General features: G+C 37.9%; 1 protein-coding gene across 2 annotated transcripts; it reads right to left on the bottom strand.

Annotated features, from left to right (window-relative positions):
* Positions 1 to 1,057: 1,057 nt before the first annotated feature.
* LOC126972345 (L-threonine ammonia-lyase-like) lies at positions 1,058 to 13,237 on the bottom strand. Of its 2 annotated transcripts, XM_050819029.1 has the most exons (10): positions 13,126 to 13,237; positions 12,256 to 12,369; positions 11,102 to 11,172; positions 10,743 to 11,030; positions 8,128 to 8,290; positions 7,313 to 7,468; positions 6,087 to 6,223; positions 4,993 to 5,092; positions 2,838 to 2,963; positions 1,058 to 1,379 (listed from the first exon to the last, which is right to left on the bottom strand). In XM_050819029.1, the coding sequence occupies exons 1-10, from the start codon at positions 13,138 to 13,140 to the stop codon at positions 1,206 to 1,208; spliced, it is 1,344 nt and encodes a 447-aa protein (XP_050674986.1). In that variant the 5' UTR covers positions 13,141 to 13,237; the 3' UTR covers positions 1,058 to 1,205. The 2 variants fall into 2 exon arrangements, with proteins under 2 accessions (XP_050674986.1, XP_050674987.1); XM_050819030.1 differs by lacking the exons at positions 12,256 to 12,369; positions 13,126 to 13,237 and adding an exon at positions 11,316 to 11,371.
* Positions 13,238 to 15,801: the final 2,564 nt, after the last annotated feature.

Below are 15,801 nucleotides of genomic sequence, written 5' to 3' on the forward strand. Positions count from 1 at the left end.
CGGGTTGTTAAAACAAATAGCTGAGTGTTTGATGAGTAACTGTTAACTGTAAGAGGCCCATAAACCTACAACCAATATGATGCAAGTGTTTGTGACTTCTAGTACCTCACCTTACCACATGATAATGGATCCTGCACTCACAGTCGTTCATTCCACAGAATGCTAAGTCCTAAGTTTGTCCTTATAGTACTTCTAACACTTAAGAACAACAAAACACAAGATTTAAAAGAGTGTTCGATTAAAACCAAAAGAAAGAATTGCCGCAAGTTACCATTCTACTCAGCATCTAATTTTGATATTTCGTCATAAACATATTAATAGCTTTTTAATGTAGAAAAGGCTCATTTCTTGTGTTACCTGTAAACCCATATTACTAAATAGGTTTTCTTTGATGCACCTGACAATCATGTTGGATTTAAATTAGCTTGACTTCATTTGTATCAAAAGTGCTTGCCTACTGGCAATTTAACAGATTTTGATTAAGCCCAGTGCAAATGAGACCTTGCTTTTGAAATGTTTGTTGCATCATTTTACATATTATATTGTAATTGAAATGATTTGTAAATCGATGGAAATGTAAATCTTGATATAAAAGAGTGGCAATGAGTTTCTTGCTACTTCTTCTCATTAGCTCAACCCTTTATGAAGTAGCAGTAGATTCAATAAGAAAAATATTCTTTTAACATTCATAAGTGTCATTTCCGTGACCTACATGAATAAAGTGATTTTGATTTGATCTGATTTGAATGTCCTTTTTTATAGCAAATTGTTTGCCTACAGGTTACACTGTCTTCACACGATGTTAATGGACTAAGCAAAAGAGATATTAAAATGGCAACATTCATGGATACTATTTTCAAATAAAATATATATGATTATTCAAGAAAACTTATATCCAGATAAATGCATCTAACCTTGTACTGAATAAATGTTGTAAGCTAAAACAATAATTTACAATATTCTTTGCCAATATGTAAATGTTTATGCCCAATTTCTTTTCCATATTTTAGTTACTAAGATGTAAATAAAAGATTATTAATTTGTGTACATATTTATTATATCAAATAATTTTATTGTAGTTAACTATATAAAGTGCAATCTAAAGTTTAAAATACATAATATTACAAAATTTCAATGATCTTTGAATTTCTTCCAACAACAGTAAAATTTAGTCAAACTAGCTGTAATTGTGCAGTTATCGTTCGTTACTTACTGCATTTTTGATTTTGACTTTGATTACATTTCTTGATATAACATGGACATACAAATTTGTCATTGAAGGGTGCTGTTTCAAAAATAGCATTTTTGTATTCGTCTTCAACAAGTCTTTTCAATTCCAGAGCATGCTCTAAATCTCTTGTCTCACACACCAGCTTAACCTGAAAAACGGCAGTTGTGCATAAATAATTTTATCATGTCTTAAACGATACCAGGCTCCTTTGCACCGGATGCCGGCTAGATTATGGGTACCACAACGGCGCCTATTTCTGTTGTGAAGCAGTTATGTGTATGCATTACTGTGTTTCGGTCTGTAGGGCGCTGTAGCTAGTGTAATTACTGGGCAAATGAGACTTGACAACTAATGTCTCAAGATGACGAGCGCAGTTGTAGTGCCGCTCTGAATTTTTGGGATTTTCAATAATAATCAGCGGCACTGCATTGTAATGGCATGGGCGTATCAATCACCATCAGCTAAACGTCCTGCTCGTCTCGTCCCTTATTTTAATAAAAAAAACGCCACGCCATATATTAGGATATCATCCCCATGGATGTGTGGCGGTCCTCCACAGTGCGGTTTTCAAGGAGCTTTCTTCCACGTACTACAAAGCCGTGGAATGAGCTTGTGCGGTGTTTCCGAGACGATACCACATTCAAAAAAAGTGCGTACAACTTCCTTAAAGGCCGGCAACTCTGGTGTTGCAAGATAATGTGGGTGGTGGTGATCACTTAACATAAGGTGACCGGTACGCTACTTTGCCCTCCTTTTCCATAAAAAAAACAACAAAATTTTATAATAAATGTCTGTGGCACATTGTGTTTGTTTCGCTCTGGAAATGTACCAGTTTGTATTCTGTTTCCGAATTCATATACGACGTACCATTAAGACCCGTAAGTATGATCGTTTGTTTCTGTTCCATAAAATAAGGGGGAGAATAAATTTTTCGTCGCCCTTATCCCTTTAATTTTATTAGAATCGGACAATTTCATCTACGCATATTTAAGTTTCTTTGGGAATATATTGGGGGTTCTATTCTACCCCAAAAATTCTATAGAAAATGCTACTCAGTCACTTTCGAGTCGTATTGTATTTCAAAAGGTGGATTTAAAAAAAGGGATATCCATCTAATATATAAAATTCTAGTGTCACGGTGTACGTAATTGAACTCCTCCGAAACGGCTCGACTGATTCTCATGAAATTTTGTGCAATATGCAATTGGATAGGTCTGAGAATCGAAGAACATCTATTCTCATCCCCCTAAATGTTAAGGGTGGTGGCCCACCCCTAAATGTTTTTTTTTTATATTTTTGGACAACATTTTTTGTTTTTGTTATTTTATGATTCGGCATTAAAAATACATATCTACAACTTCAAATTTTTACCCGTCTACGATCAACACCTATTTTTGCGATTGAGTTGCAAGATGGCAATCGAATATAATAATTATTGTACTAGGTACTATAAATTTTATGTACGATATATTTGGTAGGTCTGAGAATCGGTCGTCATCTATTTTTTATATCCCAAACATTTTAATTATTGAATTTTTTTTATTACTTTATATGGCAATACAACGTTTGCTGGGTCAGCTAGTATAAGGTATAAAAGTCTTTTTACCTCCACCTTGTAGATATCGTTTTCGACCCATACGCGGTCGGTGAAAAATCTGAGTAAATTGTATCCACGGTCTGCTATTAGTTTAAATAATTTCTGGTAGGCAGGCGAGGCGTCTCTTATACCCACCTGTAAAAGTTAAATTAATTCTTAAATCTTGATATTATATTCAATAATATTTCATAACATCATGAATTACTTCGTCAAATATGCTCCATGTTGGTTTAATTTAATTGTAACCGTGCGCCAATAAATTATCTCATACTGAATATGTCCACACAAAACAAATATTGGAATAAAATAAAAATTTGTATCCCAAATCGAAATAAAATCATCCTATCTCTCAAGTTGGACTAAACTGCACTCCGTCATAAAATCCCAATTAAAATTCGTTCATTAGTTTAGGAGTTCACTGGGCTAATGAACAAACACCAGGGCACTGGATTTATATATATTACATAAATATTATAGAAATGCTTACCTACACGTTACCGCTTCACGGCAGAAATAGGCTCCGTTGTGGTACCCATAATCTAGCCGGATTCCTGTACAAAGGAGCCTCCGAACTTCTTTAGCTTCGGTGAATTCATGCTTCTAAGGGAACGTGGCCGCCCCGATCTTTTATAGTCTCAACCGAGGGAGTATTGGTAGGTATATTACATATATATATGTCGATAGCAGGAATAAGTATAGTAGTCCTACGATATACACCCACCCAGGAAATATCTACATTCTTAACATCGCAAATTCTTTCCAATTGTGTGTAAGTACTTATTGTAACTTACACGGGTGGTAAGCAAAAAGTGGCTCTCAAGGCTTTTGTCGCCATTATTCATTATTATGGACTTCGCAATGAACATTCTCTTTTGGTTAAATTATGCAATGTATGTAGATAGCTACATGTTATTGCAACTCCCAACGATAATTTTAAAGTTGATTGTGTCTCGTTTTTGTGTCAGAGAATAATAATATTTACCTACACTGATAAAAATCAGAAATAACGTAAGATGTGCATTGTGCATGAACCTCTAAACTGCATAATATAAAGTACTGGTACATGTAGCTAAGATGACATATGATTTCATCCGCTCTTTCAGACATTAATATCATCGCTACCATATTTATGTTCTTCTGGTGTCTGTGTAGTAATACGTCGTGCGCATCGTCAAAATATAGGTATACTCGCGTCATACATAAGACAATCTCTTCTTCAACTATGATCGCCTGGTACCAAAACACTTTATAATGCTTCCTGTCTCATTTTCTGCAATAATGATGAATCTGTCTCTTTTTACTGTCGCTTTTTCGTTTCACCGACTTTCAAATCACAACGATGCTAATGAAGTTTACACTTTAAAAATCTATTTCAGTTTCGAGAAAACTCCTTTTTTTCACATGTGGATGCTTCGCATATGAGGCGTGCAATAGCGTAATAGGATAGAATAGTTGACGGACTTTTGGTCTACCATGTACTTTAAAAATAATACTTTTTAGCGCCCGGATGATTTGACGGGCAGCGATTGCTAGATAATGGATTTAGGCCGAGCGCAAACGTTCGGAAACCGGATTAGTTTCCTGATCAGGAATTCAGATTCGGAAACCTGAATGCTCTAATTACATACAAGATATTTAACAAGCCGCACATTATTCTTATGGTTTACGAACGGAAAAAAACCTAACGTTCGTTTCGGTGCGTTCGGATTGTAAGAACGGAAAAAACTTAATGACGTCATCCCGAACGCAGCTCTCGTGTACATTTCGGCGCAACCGCCGCACACGCACGGAAATTTCAATTCAGATTCGCGCGAGCTTTGTAGTGAGTGGAAAGCGGAAAATTTTATAATTGCGGTCGAACAATATCCATGCCATTTTTTTAGGCATTTATTTATTTTCTCAAAATTGTAACCCAGTAACGACGATTCCTCTTCTTCTTGTTTAGCGCCAGTAAAAGTGCAATAGTAATCAATTCGTCTTCGTCGTCCATGATAATACTCGCGTGTGCTTTCACAAGCGTCTCTATTCATACTGGTCGTAAAAAAATCTAAAAAAAAACCGGACGTTTGCGCTAGTCTCACGGAATTACGAATCTGAATTCCTGATCAGGAAACCTAATCCGGTTTCCGAACGTTTGCGCCCAGCCTAAAGTACGCGTGCTTACTTTAAATTTGACTAGTCTGCCCTGCGAAGCACGTGCGCGGTCCAAGATCCTGCCCATCAATGTGACATCAATATTGCCACCACTAAGAATACACACCACACTGAAATTAAATATGCAAGTTTGTTATTGCTACTTTTAAATATAATCTGATCTAAGCTTTTAAGTTCGCCATAAATTGAATTAAAATACTGCACAAATTACAATAAAAGAAAATAATATTATTGATACAATACTCGTACAGCCACTTTAGGAATCATCCGATACGACTTAGGGACTTTCCAGTTTATAGCATAGGTACTCTCAAACTTTAAAGACCGACAACGAACCTCTATAATATCTCTGGTATTGCACAAGATCATGGGCAGTTCGATACCATTTTCTATCAGGTAAGCAACTTGGCTGTTTGCCATTTTATAATAAAAAGATTCGGGCTGCCTTAGATTTCGTATCACGACATCAGCTATTATGCGCCTACGGTTCGAGTGACGTGAACTATTGCGTTATCGTGCATCAGTGTTTTCTTCACCAATGAAGTCTATGAATAATGTAACGTATTCTTCAAGAATCTCTACAATCTTACAGTCAAACTTCATTCACAACAACCAACTCTTTGCGTGCGTCTGAACAAATTCATTCCCAAACTATTACCCTATCATAGCTGACCGTTTTGACACGTGGTTAAGGTTAAGAAGCGTTCTCGTTGTCACCGCCATAACCTTTCTCGACCTTCTGGGGGTCTACTATCACCCGTAAGTAAAACTTTATTCCACTGGTCCATCGCCCAGCCGGCTTTTTCTTGAGCAAATCCAAGTCGCTCTGTTCGAAAACTGTTAGAGAGCCCTTACCGGTCCCCGAAAGGATAATTCGTTCCTGCTTCTAAATGGCAACCGTATGAAGTCGTCGCGTAGCTATCGTAGAGAACGGCCCACCCCGAGATGAAGCCGCGACTAATGCCATTTAAGCTGATTAAAGTTTAGTAGCTTTATCTACCCGCGTGTTTACCATGTTGCCATTGCAGATTCTCGCTGTACGCAGACATAACGAAGCCTCGAACATGACCGGTTTTTAATACTGATATTCATATTATAACTAACTTCTTCGTCTTAAGCTCAGGTACTAGATTTCCTATGATTGAAGCCAGAGGGAAAGCAGCTGCGCCTTCGACAACTAAACGTTCTTCCTCGACCAAGTGAAGTAACGCCAGGGTTGCCCAATCTTCATTCACCAACAACTAAAACCATAGTATAATATATTTTGTCCTATTTTAATAGCACGAAGAAGTATAAGATTCGGCATATTTAATTAATTACCTAAGCTATATTATGAACTAAGGAAGAGAGAGAACGAGTGTAAAAGTGGGTATAGCTATATCTACCATAGACGATAAATGCGTGCCCAATTATCATTTGTCAATGTGTGCAGCTATGCGTTAGGCTAGGTGTTTTAATCTGCTAAATTCTAATGTCATGCGTGGATAATTGTTTTGTTATTTATTTAGAAATACCAACATTTGTTTACATTGGTGCGTTATATATTAATAATAAAGACTAAATAATATAATTTACTTAATGTAACAAACAATTACAGGTGTTTACACATGCTACAATAATTTTCACTAAGTAAATGTTTAAGATAAAATAAAATAATTTGGTATTTAATTTTTACTGTAAACGACTAAGAAATATAATTATTATGACTACATTTTATTCACTAAACTTACATACAAACTATTTACAAACTGTATGGACAGAAGACGTGAAATTAATATCGATGTAATCACAAGGAATAGGTGTTTACCATCTTGTACAGCCTAGGAATAGGAGAGCTCGCTCCAAACATACATCTTCGAACTGGTGGAATTACGACTTATCGATCAAAATACTAACTCTAGTAGAAGGAATCAATTCTGCCACTAGCCTATAAAATATTACATAATTATCTCTTCGGTTTTATAATTTTCGACACGTGGCGTAAGAAAAACAAAAAATTCAAATTAAGGAAAAAATATACCTACTTATATCTTCTTCTATATATATATAATGAAAATGGCCTTTGTTTGAGGCTCTTTCACGCCTAAACCACAGATCGTATCGACATGAAAATACCACCATTCGATGCGAAATTTATCCTAGAAGGTTTAAGGCTACTCATTTTTATTGTATTTTTAATAAGATAATGAATAGGAATAGTCAATATAATAATCTATGTCAAAGTCCAAACCTGAAACTATGATAGTTCTTCAGTACAGTGTACTAAAAAATGCAGAGATTGTGGGATACTGGTAGGTAGTGTATATTATAATTTGTAACTAAAAAAATACCATTTTGTCGATGAGCGGCTTCGCTGTATGAAACGCGTTCACTCCGATATTTGGCATCGCGATCGCGTATCCGCAAGTAGTGTGCCACGGTTGTGTTACTCTCTCACCCATTTCCAAAGACTTGAAAAATGTCGGCACCATTTCTGGCTGCACTCCCTGCAAAAAGATCGGGCTAACGTCCTAATGCAATAAGCTCACTGCTCTCCAAAACCACGGAGAGAATTATTTACCACGAGCTCTTGATAAATCTAGAAGGTAACCGGTTAATCAACGTCTAGTAACTTCGGCTTTTGCCACGGTCGGTTTGGTATACCTACTTAACAAAATTAATATGGACGGTGGCTGTCGACGAAAGCAAAGGAGGAGGCTCAGCAGTTAGTATGGTTTTAGGGTCGGTTATCGATCGCGTATGGAATAAAGTTCTACTCGAGACTTCCGTTATTTGAGCTTCCCGAGAGTTGTTGCAACAGAGAGTGGGCGGCGGTGATCACTAAACATTAGGTGATCACTTAACAGCATCGCATGTTTTTAAACATAGCAAATTGTTTAGATTTGAAAGAGTGACATCTCAAGTCAATTTCCTTTCAGTTGAGCAGGTTATCGACTGTAAAGTAGATCCTGTAGATGAAGCCACAACCTGAGAGCTGGACATAAAGATTTATGAACGTGACGTCACTCGAACGGTCGGCTCAGTGGTTAGTTTTTAAATTTAATTCGTGTGACAAATAAGCTAAGCCTCTTAACATGAATATAAAAATTATAACAGGTAACGTATAAGTATTATAACGGTAACAAAATAAGCAAGGCGTTCTCACATATATAAGGCATTCTGGTTTGACATGCTTAATGACGGCTGCGATAGCGGCGATGAGACCTCCGCTACCCACAGGGACTATGATTGCATCTACGATGGGCAATTGATTCAGGATCTCCAGCGCTATTGTGCCGTAGCCAGCCAGGATGTGAGGATGATCTCGTCTGCAGCACAATCAATAAGAAATACAAGGCAATTTTATGCGGAAATTTAACATCCAACGAACACGGTCTAGTAAAAAATAAGGACTCTGTGTCACTTTACATAACAGTGTAGCACCAAAACAATCTGATTAACGTGTAAATACATAGCCCCACACACACACACTTACACTACTATAGGCCGATAGGCGGCCATTATGAGAATTGTTATCGTCTGTGACAGATCAGTTTGCGTTTCAATAAAATATTTTAAAAATGCCATCGTGCGTTGTGAAAAAGTGTATAAACGACACTATATAAGTATTTGTGGCCATATACATTATGATTATTTAAGGGAGAAAAAATTGTATAACTAGTATCCCCCGTAACCGCACACACACTAGCATAACGGTGCTTCACTTGCTAATATCACGGCGCGGAGTCCTTCTTTTTTTACTCGGCCGTGCCAACGAAAAGTTATGCAATAAGTCATTCACCTAATTATATTATATACGACTATATTGCGTCGACTGTGGTGTTAGGTTGTAATTTTGTTAACTGTAGATACCAGTCACTTTACGGAATCAGTTACTGGATGCAATTTTTCAAGAACCGATATCTACCTTACCTTAGCTAGGATACTTCAAGCACAGAGCATAGGTAGGTACTCCCAAATTAAAGGCCGGCAACTCATCTCTTGGCGCCTGGCATTAAGGTCCATGGGTCGTTGCTTCACAGCTTATATAAAAGAGATACTTATTGAAATTGACAAAATTGACTATTCTCATCAAAAAAGTGCCTATACCACCTGATACAACTGTTTAGTGAATGCTCACTAGGAAAGAAAAGAAATAAAAAAAGAAAAGCTGAAGCAAGTTTTTCTACAAAACGTCTAAGCTTGCGCCCGTGCCGTGCCGTGCCATTAGGTGCTAAAGGGCCCTCGAAGCCAGCACCGGCCGCGGCGCCGCAGTTAACTGATACCAAAATGCCAATCAGTTACTTGCAGCGAGACGCGAGACGCACACCCACAAACTTAAATCGCCCGCCATTATGGAGCTAAGGTTCATTGTCTTATCTGCTTGTCATCATCGCTAAATATTAGTAATTGCCTATGCAAATTTTTGTGCGTTTAAAACTGAATACGAAATAATATTATAACGTCGTGTAGACCACGTGTACTCAGCTCATATTAAATAAAAGTGTGTGTGTCAGCTCCGACGCACGGCTGGAGTTTACTCCTCAAGAAAGACATACAGCAGAAGCTAATAAAAGCGTTTTAATTAAAAAATCAAACAAATCCTTAACGCTCAAAATATGTGAGGAAATGCTCAAACACAACTCCTGTTAAAAGAGGAACTCAAAATTCCAATTTTAAAATGTCCATCAAGGAAGTTACATTTTGGCACACCCTAATAGGTATTATATAATACATGCGTAAGCTATCACGCAGTATACTGTGTATGTTGGCTACACAAATGTATATATATATATACACACACACACAACTTATTTTGAAAGGTGCGCGAGAAATGATGCGCACCAAAAACGTTACTATCCCATTTGATGAGTAGGTTTTACTCTCTATATTTTTCTCATACCGGGCGCCTTATATGAAAATCGATTCTTAAGGAGTAAACTCAAATTATTATTGGCCGTATGAATTAAGTACCAACTTTATTAGTAGATGCTTCCTCACACTGAACTTAAGTGTTAGTCGAGAGTTATTTTCTACGTCTACATATCGATAACTCAGTTCCAAAGTGTAACAAGACCGAAATACTGTAAATTTGAGATTATTATGAGGAATTGTTCCATAAACGATAACCCAGCATTACCAAAGAGAAACAAGTCGATAAATGAATGCAGTTTACTTGCTAGTTCTAATATTTCTTCATACGTATAGAATATTTTCGTTTCAAACAGTAACAACTCGAGTTCTTTTCTTTTGGAACCTTTTTCTGAATTGTTACTCTTTGGTTATTGTGCGCGTGTGGTGTCGCACCACCCCATCTCCTCCCGTGGGTGTCGTAATAGGCGACTAAGCGATATAAACAAGGGAGGATGGACAGCAGCATATTATTTCGTTAAGAGCACACTATTTACTGCGATCGCCAACCCGCCTGCCAAGCGTGTCGATTATGGCTAAAACCCCCCAAAAATATGACAGACACAATAAGCCCCTGGTCCCCGGCGGCCCCGCTTTTGGTGGCCACGGTAGCAGCCACATAAGCGACGGGGCAGGGGGTGCTAAGAATCCCCGGGTGCGGCAGCGCTACCACAAACGAAGACGCAGTGTTGGTTGGGCCCCACAAGATGGACCGACGATCTGGTCAAGATCGCAGGAATACGTTGGATTAGGGCAGTGCATGGCCGATCGTCGTGGAATTCTATGGGGAAGGCCTTCTACCAGCAGTGGACGTCTTCCGGCTGATAATAACTTTTTGGAACTGAGCTACCTATCGATATAATTCCTTACCCATTTATATAAGTAAGACCCTTATCTCTTGCGATCAATCGTGCAGCACGTTGACTTTCCATTAAGTTATTTCCAAGTATTTGTACCTTCCCGCCAAGGTGAATATTATGTTGGATTTTCGTAATGGGAGATGAAGTTGGCATCACAACTGTGACAGGAATACCCAATTTACGACCATGGTAACATATACCCATTGCTTGGTTGCCCAGAGACGCGACGACAACGCCTATTTTACGTTTATTTGGCTTTAATTGTTCTAAAGCATTTATCGCGCCTCTTTCTTTAAAGCTGTAAATAAATATGTAGTTAAGGATGTCAAATTTTATGTAAGTACAAAACAGCATGTCGGCCATTATTACCTTCCAGTTGATAAGACAGTTTCTAGTTTGTAATAAATGTTGATTCCGAATGTCTTATGGTGATGAGAACGCTGAAAGTATATTAAAGTTATAATTCTTTATTTTTATCGTAGCCTATACTATAACCCATCACACGACTCTAAAGTGGAGAACGATGGCTCGATGATCCGTCTGATTCCATTTAATAATTAACAAATTATTTAACTATAAGTACCTATATATTATCTAAAACCGCTTCACGCACGTTCAATCGGTGTAGGTAGCGACTAGTTTCCGACCAATAGGAGGTCCTTCATCAGGTTGAGTGTGATTACGTTCGCAGTCGCGCCCACTCTGGCATTGCATGCTGAAGCTTCGCAGCGCGCGCAGAACAGTACAAGGTGATGATAAACCCGGCGGGACGGGGGACCAAGGCGTTTACATCTGGTTGGTAAATTTTGTGGTATTGGTGTTTAATGATTTGATCTTCGGTACGTAACGTAAGTAAAGCCGTTTTAAATTTATATAGTTGCAAATATTTCAACATCAATTGGGTACCTCGGTTTGCCTCAAAAGTAGATAATCATCATAACAAAAAAAAAACGTGCTCAGAAAATAATAATTCTTTTTTGGTTGAGAACTACAATTTTGACTATTTTCTAAATTAGAGATAATATCTACGAGATATCTGCCATACCACAGGTTTTTTTAGAGGTATTACCGACTTTTGATGTGAGAGATTCCCACGTTATATTTGCGGTTGTAGCATAGATCTTTTGAGTGTGTCCAGGTGCTTCAGGAACGTCTTCAGATTCCGTCTCTTTCCGGAAGTGTAGAAGTCGAGGATATACGTAGGAACATTACTACTTGTGCTCTTTCGAAGGAAGGTATAAGTGTATGCAAAGAAAACACTGGAGGGATATATCCCTAGAAGACGCAGGATGCTCAGCAATTTCAGGTCGTATATCACACTTAAGTAAGGCACGGGATGTGACCTGGGTTTTCAGTGGTCTAACTGAGTCGAGTTTTGACAACAACAACAACGTAGGTATATTATTAACAAATAAATTCGCAGTTATCCAAATTTTCAAGAAAAACTTAAACCATTTTCGCCTTACCTCTAACTAGACTACTCTTTAGTAAAATGAATATGAATAAAACCAAGTAAAACATACAATTAAAGGCGTTTCTGAGGATAGGTATTTCTTGGTCCGCTCCTGGGCTTTTAAGACATCCTCATACGTGATCGTTCTGGGATTATTTGGATCACAAAACTCATCGAAATCCTCCTGCATTAAGAAAGCCAACATTGAGAAAAAAGTGTAAGATTAAATTAAAAGAAATTTAGAAAATTAATGAAAAACAATAATCCTTGGTGGTTGAAAAAGGCGCCGCTCCTATCAAGTCGCTATCCTGTGCAAAGAATCCTCTCACCTACAGGCAGTAGCAGACGTACAATGTTTTTGCAAGGCCAAGTTACAGTTGATCCATGATAAATAGCTATGTCAACACTGTGCCTTGCTTTGTTCATCAAGAGCGTCATAGCGCAGTCAACAGCGCACGTGAGGCACGCCCTGAATGCAAGCGCGATGGCGGTTGAAATTTAAACACGCGCTGTGATACCCGATTTCCCGCGTCGGTCGGATTTCTGTGCCACAAAGCGTGCAACTACGGCGGAACTAAACAACTATATTGCGTCCGTAACGCATTCAATTATTAAAAGCGCAAAACAAAAGTTGAATAAAGACGAAAAGACACAATGTGGACGTAGCTAGTCGAATACATGGAACGATGTTAAAATGGCTAGCAAACTGAATTTTCGGTGCAAGAGACTAGAGCTGAGAGTAATAGGACTCCATATGCGGTTAGAGTCGAATCAGCGCGAAGCCTCTTTTTTGTATAACTTTATTTGCCTATTTCGGCATTGCCTTGCAGATAAACCCGGAACAATGATAGTCACTCAATGTAAAACTCAATACCATTGGTGAAACAATAAGAGAATCATTTAAGAAAGCAGCGTTATAGGTTGGAATTAAAAAACTTACATTACGTCTTGCCATTTTTTTATATTTTAGTTTATGTTATATTATCACACTTATAATTTAAATGAACGTTTGTTGTTTCATAACAAGATTTTTGAACATCACAACTGTCATGTCACTTGTACGTCATACAGTGTTTTATGTCAAAACATAGAGTATACGCTCACTCTTGACCATACTTGATTGACTTACAATGAAATATTACATACACAATTAAAAAGAATTAACCGAAAAATACTCTGTAAACGTTACAGCAGTTTATGTCATCCTCGACTTTAGTGTTTCCCTTGCGTCAGTAGTATTTAGGGGAAGGCCGGACAAAGTGAACACCCCGGGCAAAGCGAATACTCTCCACTACTCCTAAATTATTACTTTTTCATTCAACCACGACTGTTACGTTCAGCCATCTTGGTTTAGTACGCGGCAAACATCGAAACGAGGGGCCGCGTCACGCCCCGTCCGCGGTGTGGAGATTCGTGTTTTCGTGAATAAAAGATTGATTTTACGCGGTAAGTACATTGATCAATTCTCCTGTATTACTAGTTCTTGATTTTTAGGAATGTCTTAATTCGGTAGCATATCAAAGTAAGTTTTTATGATATATAGGGCAAGGTAGATATGGTATCCACTTTGCCCGCCATTTGACTTATTATCTAAACATGTCTTTTATTTGTTTCAGATGGTGAATAAATGTAAAAAAGGGACGTGGGATGAAAATGCTACGCAAACGGCTATTAATTTGTGCAAAGCTGGAGAATCAATAAAAAGCATGGCTAAAAAGTATGGTTTGGCGCAACCTTGTATAGGCATGCTAAAACCGGCATCGCTACTTCAAAACTTGGCCGATTCCGTCCTGAAGATCAGGAAATAGAGTTGGTGACATATCTCATAGATATTCTTTTTATAGAGATTCTCTCATAGGATTCTGTATTTTTTTGGCTTGACTCGAGATGAAAGCCAAGAAAAATAATTTGAACTACCCGAATAACTGGGACAAGGACGAAAAAGCTGGAGATGATTGGTTATCGTCATATTTGTCTCGTCACGATCAATATTACGGGGGATATCCTCAGGACTCCAGAGACAACATCGGTTGCAAGGGCGAAAGGATTTAACAGACATGAAGTTGGACTGGCGATTAGCCGGTGCAAAACGTGGTCAATTAACGACTATCATAGGTTGTTGTAATGCCGCTGGATCATTTCTCCCACCATTCTTAATTTTCGCCAAAAAAAGATGCAACCCAGACTACTTGATGGTACGCCTCCCGGCACTCAAGGCACCTGTTCTCCAAATGGTTGGACTTCAGGTGAGGTGTTCTTTGATTGGATGCATCTTTTTGTGGAACATGTGCGACCTACTCCTGAGAAAAAAATACTTCTATTATTGGATAACCACGAAAACCATAAGTATTACCCAGCTTTAGATTACGCCAGCAATAACAATGTCGTAATTTTATCCTTGGCCCCACACACAATTCATAAAATGCAGCCCATGGATGTAGCGGTTTACGGCCCACTGAAAACTTACTTTGAAAGGGAGGTTAATTTCTTCCAAAAATCGCACCAAGGACGCACTATAAATCAATACGATGTAGCCAGACTGTTATCATCAGCTTTTCTGAAAAGTGCAGTATCTCAAAATGCAGTTCATGGATTCGAAATTCTTGGTATTTGTTCAGTGAATAGATATAGTTTTGGTGACGAAGATTACGAACCAGCCGCTGTGATTGCAGGCACGTCTAATATGAATATTGGCACAGTAAGTACAAACTCACTAGAAACGATCGATATTCCCAGACCTTTAACAGAAACTTCGTCAACTCCTTTGCCTTCACTTCTTCAAGAACAGATTCCATCAAATTCAGTAGATCCTCTATTAGAAATATTTCCATCTCGAAACAGAACTCCCTCTTGTGAGTTTCAAGATTTTGTTGCGCCCATTGCTAACACACCTAAAAAGAGTCGTGGCGACGGATGTACACCTGAACCAGAACCTGGATGTTCCCGAATTGTCTCCGCTTTTGGGCCAGATATAGCTGCTCAGAGAGGTGACACAGTGCTGCCAGAGACTGAAGTAAATATTCGACAAAATAATAGCCGTGACAACTCACCGAAACCGGGATGCTCAGCCTACCACTGCAATTCCTTGGTGTTGAGACCTATTCCAAATCCTGGCAAACCAATGACCACGCGTAAACGGAAATTACAAAAATCGGAAATATTAACCAGTACCCGATCAAGGAAGATCAAAAGCAGAAATATGAGAAAAATAAAGTTAAGAATGTTACTAAAAGACTAAATGATAAGTCAAAAAAATTTACTAAGAACGACTGACAAAGACAAAAAAAAACTGCCAGAAAGGTTAAACAGCCAAAGAAAATGGAAGAATTTAAGGATATGTTATGTTTTTTTTGCGGTGAAATATATTATATTGAGGAAGAAGGTAAACCAATTGAAAATTGGATTCAATGTGATATTTGTGAACAATGGTGTCACAAAGATTGTTAAGCTTTTGATGGTACTCAAGGGTATACCTTTGACAATTGCCAATCTTAATTTTTAAGTTTTATGGTCAAGTTAATTTTTTTTTCAGTTTATCAAAGTTATTTCTATGTTTAGTTGTTTTAAACTATTATATAATATTGTTTTATTTATTTTTAATAATAACATCCTAGTG

This window comes from Leptidea sinapis, chromosome 26 (assembly GCF_905404315.1).
Source record: "Leptidea sinapis chromosome 26, ilLepSina1.1, whole genome shotgun sequence".
NCBI lineage: Eukaryota > Metazoa > Arthropoda > Insecta > Lepidoptera > Pieridae > Leptidea > Leptidea sinapis.